Below are 6,243 nucleotides of genomic sequence, written 5' to 3' on the forward strand. Positions count from 1 at the left end.
CCCCCCGCCGCGGCCGCAGCCGGGGCGCAAGGAGGCGGGGCCTCCGGCTCTGCCGGCGGCGCGACGGCGACGGGTGGGGGAGAGGCGGCGGCGGGCGTCCCGCTGTACGCCCCTGGGCGCATCCTGTGGCTGGTGGGTTGGGGGGGTTGGTTAAAAAGGGTTTTCAGTGTCTGGAGTGCAATCCGAGAGAGGGGCAGCCAGCCGGGTAAAGGCGTCTTGGGATAGGTGCGCGGGCTGGCCTGCTGCCACGTGTTGATTGCCCAGGTGTTGTTTGCCGCCGCGCATGAGTCAACCGAAACTCCTCTTGAGGGGCCGTGCGAGCCCGGCAGCTCCTGGTGGTGCCTTGCGCGGTCCCCAGTAGCGACACAGCATGGATGGAATGCTTCCACCGTCATCCCTGCGTTTGCAGCGCCCCCTGGACGAGGAGGAGCCGGAGGCTGAGCAGAAGTTTGAACTCGTGGACACTGGCTGCGGTGGGCGGATGGACTCCTGGGTTGGGAGCCGTCGGTGTGGGAGGGGTGGGGGCGTGGGAGTGGTGGCGACAGGGGTCGCTGTGCGGGTCGCGCGCCGCGGCAGAGGCGGGCGAGGCATGTGGAGGGGCGTCAGCGGCGGCGGCTGGCGGCGGCGGCCCTGGCGGGCGGCCCTGCTCGTGGCAGGCAGGCCACGGGGATCAGTATGTGCCGGCTGCGGTCTGCCCATCGGTCCGCTCGGTCTTGCAACGGGCGAAAGCACCAACCGTCCAAGGCTCCGCTGTGCAGTGCTTGGCGGGCGGTAGCCCTGCTGCACCTTCCGCATCAGCGAGCCGCGCCCCCCCTTCCCCCCCGACGACTGCGACGGCCCGCCGGCCCCGCACTGCTCCGCAGAGACGCGCTTCCAGCGGATCGTGCTGCGCGCCAGCTGCGTCTCAGGTGGGCCGTCGTGCCAGGACACCCTCTGATGCATGTTGCAACCACGCGCTTTGCGTTCTCCAGCGGGCGGGGTTGGCGCCGCTCGAGAGGCAGGGCAGCTGATGTGAATGAGTGAGCTGCTGCTATCCTATTCTCAAATGGCGGATGACAGCGAGCAGCAGCGGGCGCCGTGACGGCATGCCTGCCTGTTGTCTGCCAGCTCGTGGACGAGTCATGCGGGCCGTCACCAAAGTTTCCTTGAACGGTCATTAATGCGTGACCGACACCCCGGCAGAAGAGCCCGCCCACCCACCTTCAAAATGCGCACATGTTTTTGTGAAGACCTGCCCGTCAGATCTTGTGCACGCACGCACCAATAAACGCATCCGCCCACCCCCTATACGGCCACCGCCAGATCATGCACCAAGTTCCGCCAGGGCGGCCCTTGCCAGCGTACTGTCCCGCATGAAAGCGCCCGCCGGCGATGCTTAAGGCTGACGGGATGACATAAGATGACATCATGTGTTGGGCTGTCACAAATGTGGCGGCTCGCAACATCGCTGAATACGCGTTTGTGGTTTGCGCACCGATGGGGTAGCGGGCCAGTTGTCGGGCGCGGTTTGGTGTGGTTGTTGATGGTGCTACCGTTTTTTTGCGTGTTGGGGGCTCGGTGATGGGCGCCGGTGACGGTCATTTCGGGCCACTGTGTGTCGCCGCGTGCCGTGGATCGCCGCGGAGGCTGGATTGCGGCTGTGCATGGCGGCGGAAACAGAGCAGTGGGAGCTGAGCTAGACCCCACAGCGTTGACGTGCACGCGTAGCGCCGTAATGCACGGCCCTGTTGAAGGGGGCCGCGTGGATCTGCTGTGTTTTGACAGCATCATGCAACACGCTTGCACGGTGTCCACGCTGACCCGTGCTGCTGCACGCATATGTTTTTGACTGTCTGTGGTCCCTCATATGATGCATGCCTTATGGGTGGTGCTGCATTGCAGTCGGTGTCTGTAACAACGGCCGTGACAGGGACACTGTGCATACTGCTCGGCTAGTCTGCATGCATCAGGGTGCATCATCGCCACCCAGCAGCGGCCTTCCGAGGTCAACGCTCGACCCAGCGGATGTCGCGAGCTGCCCCCTCCCCTTGTGCAGTGTGCGGCCTAGGACGCTCGACAATGGGTGCACTGCGAGTGCGCACGCATTGCCGCGCACGCAGCCCCTTGCGTAGCCCCGCACAACCGCTGCAGCTTGCAGGGTCGGCCTGGGGCCCGCTGCACCCCGCAGACCCACAATGGATTCACCCTGTTAACTAATTGGTTGTGGCCCTGGAGTTTGTTTACTTCAACCGAGGGGTGTTACATTGAAACACAGTGCGCTCGTCCTCCCTTCCCTTTCCGCCACCAATCACGGGCCGTGCAGAGCCGCGCTCACGGCCGCTATTCGGCCGTGCGGCGCGGCGCGGCCCAGCCCCGCGGCTGGCGCAAAACCGATCCCGACCCTGATCAAGAAACGCAAGCCTGTCTGCCTCGGAACCTCTGGTCCCCTAAGAAACCGGGGCCCAAAGCCAAATGCGGCCCCGGCCGACACAGGGGCTCCCGACCTCTCAGCAGCCCCGCGCCACCGCGTCTGGTTGGGGCCACGGTTGGCCCGGGCCCCGCCAAGGCAGCGCCGTGCACGTGGGCGGGGCGCGCCCGCGGCAGAGCAGGGCCGTCGGAGCGGCGGGCGCGGGTCGTCGAGCCGGGCCCCAAAAGCGCAGCCGCCGAGAGGGGCGCGGCGGGTGAGTGCAGCGTGTGTTGTCGGCGGCCAATGGGTCGACGCCTCAAAGTGGAATGGGCAAGCATTCCCTGGCGGCAGGCGCACGCGCGGAGGCGCCTGCCGCGCAGGACTGCGAGTGATGTGACTTTTCTGATGGGGCGCCGCCGGCGGGGGCAAAGCGGGCATGCCAGCCGCGCAAAACGCGTGCTCTTCAAAGTGTATGTGCTTCTGATCAAGGTGCGGGCGGCCCCTAATTTTGGTACACGCGTGTTTGGCTCAACACACAGGACGGGTGGGCGCGCCCGCCGCCCCAAGCGCGCACGGGCATCGCGCCGCCAGGCGCCCGCGCGCACATCGGACTGCTTCCGTGTACGTGTTCCGAGGGATGTGGCGCGGTCGCTGAGTGGCGGCGCATGCACTCAGGCGGCATTGGAGCGGCGGGCGGCGGGGACTGAATGTAAGGGTACACTCGCAGTCTCCTGCGGCGCACGCAAACCGGCGTTGCGCGCGCGTTGCCATTGGACAGGCGCGGTACGACAACCGTGCCGCTGTGGTGCTGAGCGTGTGTATACGCTGTGACTGGGATCGATAATCAACGCGCCCCCCTTGCGCCGCAGCGGGGGCCCCGCAGCCCTCCCTCGAGGCGCCGCGGCGCGCCGGCCGACGCGCCTTGCTTGTGAAAGTGGGTGCAAAACGGGGTGTGGGTACAAGCGGGCCTCGACAAAGGGAGGTCACCGGAAAGACACGGCTCAGGTCGCCCCAAAAGGCTCTGGCAACATGGGACTTCGCTCGGGTCCTGTTTGCAGTGTGGGGGTGCTCGCGCGGCAAAACATGCGCCGCTGGCCAGCCCGGCCAACGGGCCGGGTGCGCGGCGGGCTGGGACGGGCTGGGCAAAGTGCGTCTGTCCAAGGTTGGGCGTGCCTAGAGAAGTGCGGCTGATCAACTCCGAGGATAGGGCGCCGGCCTCACGGCGCAGCAAGGGGGCAAGCACGCCCCCTGGCGCCCCGCCGCCCCGCTCGGTTACATCGACTTGCAAGTGCAGGCATGACACGGGAGCCAGGGGCGCCCACGCGCGGCGTGCCCGCCTCCGGCGCGGGCATGCGGCCCCGGCGCCACGCCGGAGGCGGCTGGGCGGCGCAGGCGGAGCCCGGGGGGCCCGGTCCCAGGCGCGCGCGCGTGGCGCGGCGCGGCGCCGGGTCTGTTCTGTGGATATGTCACATGCGGGGGCGCGGCAGCTTGGGGGCGGAGGCGGCGGCCTGAACGTCCTCTTTGCTGGCCGCGTTGCGGGTTGGGGGCAGGTCCAGTGTGGGGTTCCACCTGGCAAAACATTGGGCGGTTGCGAGGAGTGAGGCATGGCGCACGACACCGTTGGAGCTGCGGCAGGATGAGCAGGCATGCACACCGAGCCTGCCCCTCAATCACGGCATGATGGGCGACTGAGCAAGCTTCAACACCATTCGCCCGCCTGTCGAGGCCCGTAGCCCTGGTTGCTCACAAACAATTGCGCGCGCGCGCGCGCACACACACACACACACACACACACACACACACATACACACAAACACACACACTCGCTCACGCACTCAACACGCACACGCACATGCGCACACACGCAAGCACGCACGCACGCACGTGCGCGCGCGCGCACGCACGCACACGCACACACACACACGGACACACACACACACACACACACACACAAGCAAGGTCCCTCACTTGTGGAAGCCCCACGGCTTGAAGGTGAACCCCACCACCTCCACGGGCATGATGGGGAAGTCCTCCAGCCGCGGCAGGTGGGTGATGCCAAACGAGTGCCAGATCACGGGATCGGCGCCCGCCAGCGGCTTGTCCTGCGGAGAGGACGAATGCACAGCAGACTTGATTGCCAAGCCTTACAGATACTACATGGGGCAAGAGGTCTGGGGAAATCCTGGCAGGTCCCAGCGAATCCAGTTGCAGAGAAACCAAACGGCAACCAGGCGTGGGCGCGGCCGTTCAAAAAGCAGCATGCCCTCCTGCTGCCCCTAGGGCCAAGGCGCACAACAGGGGGAACGGCGGGATCAGCCGCGCTCGCCGGGCTGGGGCCGGGCGGGTGCGCGACGCACCTCCTTAGTCCAGATCTTCAGGCCGAGGCAGTCCTCGGACTGCACCACGTGGTCTCCCGCCGGGAAGACCTGCTCGTCGTCGTGGGGCGTCACAAACAGGTGCTTGGTCGCGAAAAAGGCGCGCTTGGCCACCAGGCTCTCGGGCTGCATCAGCATGGGCGTGCCTGCGTGGGGGAGGGGGGGGAGCCGAGGGGCCGCGAGGTTGGGGAGACGGTCGGCTGTCAGGGGTGAGTGACGTCCAAGGTGGCTTTAATGTAGACTGGTGGCCAGCCACGTCTGATTGCAAAAAGTGGATGGAGGCGTCCCCTTGTTCTGGAAGGAGAAGACAAAAATGCAGACCGGCGCAGCCGACGCGTCGCCGGCTCGACAGCGCAAATTGAAAGCTGCCTCCGCAGCGCGGCCGCCAAACGCGGCGCGTGCGCTCACTGTGCGTGGGCAGCAGCTTGAAGCCAACGGGCTGCCCCGTGATGGGGTTGATGACCGCGGGATTCTTCACCTTCCACGCGCGCGACCTGAATGGGGCCGCGTCGCGCATGGCCGCATGCACGCTGAGCAGCGGCGTCTCGTTCACCTGGGGGGTTTCGGGGGTTGTTGAGTGGCAATGCGCGGGGATGGGTGAATTCAGTTGACTAAGTTTAGAGGTGTTGTGCTTGCTGGAACGGCAGGGAGGCCAGCCCCATACTACAGACGACTGAACAATCCCTCACTGCATGACATGTTGGTGTGAACTCAGGACAAATCATGCGTTCACAGACCAATCCAAGAGCGCGGAGGGCGCTGCCGCAGCCGCACCTGGAACGCATTGCCGCGGGGGTTGCCTGGCCCCAGGGGCAGCATGTCTGCGTTGACCTCGCTCACCACCAGGTCCTTGCCGCCTGGTCAATGCCGGTCAACGTGCCGGTTGCGGCGGTTGGTGCGGTTACGGCAGTTGCAAAACTAGTGGGGGCTACTTGGAGCAAGCGCTTGAGTGCCGATTGTTGGCATGAGTGGAGAAGCACTCGGACTGGCACAACGTGCAAGCTTGCCGTAGCGTGCTGCGTATCAGGGAGAGGCGGCGGCGGCGCGTCCCGCGCCCTGCCCACCCTCGGCGCAGTCGATGGACGGGTCGAGGCGCACGCAGAACAGGTGCTGGTGGTTGGTGGCGATCACGCCGGGCGCCACGTCGATGCCAAACGGCACGTTGCCTGCGGAAAAGAATTAGAAGGTCGCCACAATGGTCGGTGACCACGCTGCAGAAGCTTCCGCCCGTCCTTAAAACTAACAGAATCGCACAAAGAAAACAGGGCTGTTTGGGCCTGCACGCCTGAGGCCCCACAAGCAACGCCTGGTGTGCTGCGGCGCGTGCGAGAGGTGGGTGCGGATTATCGCGGCGCCGGTCTGTGCTAATGGACGTCTCACCCGGCTTCTCCTCAAGGGGCCGGTATGTGGTTGACAGGATGCCCGTGAGCTTCATCTCCAGTGACATGGTGCCATCCTGGGGGTTGGGGGACAGGGGGGAGG

The 6,243-nt window shown here is 66.0% G+C and overlaps 2 protein-coding genes across 2 annotated transcripts in view; one reads left to right on the forward strand and one right to left on the reverse strand.

The window, feature by feature from the left end:
* MNEG_0589 (hypothetical protein) overlaps nucleotides 1–937 on the forward strand; it is a gene marked incomplete at both ends in the record, with an annotated part of 3,414 nt that extends 2,477 nt beyond the window's left edge. The window contains 3 exons of the mRNA XM_014050928.1: nucleotides 20–132; nucleotides 410–473; nucleotides 864–937. Coding sequence (XP_013906382.1) covers nucleotides 20–132; nucleotides 410–473; nucleotides 864–937 — 251 coding nt within the window. The remainder of the gene's footprint in view (nucleotides 1–19; nucleotides 133–409; nucleotides 474–863) is intronic.
* Nucleotides 938–3,852: 2,915 nt separating this feature from the next.
* Nucleotides 3,853–6,243, reverse strand: part of MNEG_0590 (tyramine oxidase) — a gene marked incomplete at both ends in the record, with an annotated part of 7,359 nt that continues 4,968 nt past the window's right edge. Inside the window, 7 exons of the mRNA XM_014050929.1 lie at nucleotides 3,853–3,955; nucleotides 4,355–4,488; nucleotides 4,744–4,907; nucleotides 5,170–5,314; nucleotides 5,536–5,618; nucleotides 5,826–5,927; nucleotides 6,142–6,217. Of these exons, the coding sequence (XP_013906383.1) occupies nucleotides 3,853–3,955; nucleotides 4,355–4,488; nucleotides 4,744–4,907; nucleotides 5,170–5,314; nucleotides 5,536–5,618; nucleotides 5,826–5,927; nucleotides 6,142–6,217 (807 nt within the window). The remainder of the gene's footprint in view (nucleotides 3,956–4,354; nucleotides 4,489–4,743; nucleotides 4,908–5,169; nucleotides 5,315–5,535; nucleotides 5,619–5,825; nucleotides 5,928–6,141; nucleotides 6,218–6,243) is intronic.

This window comes from Monoraphidium neglectum, assembly GCF_000611645.1.
Source record: "Monoraphidium neglectum strain SAG 48.87 unplaced genomic scaffold scaffold00050, whole genome shotgun sequence".
NCBI classification, from domain to species: Eukaryota; Viridiplantae; Chlorophyta; class Chlorophyceae; order Sphaeropleales; family Selenastraceae; genus Monoraphidium; species Monoraphidium neglectum.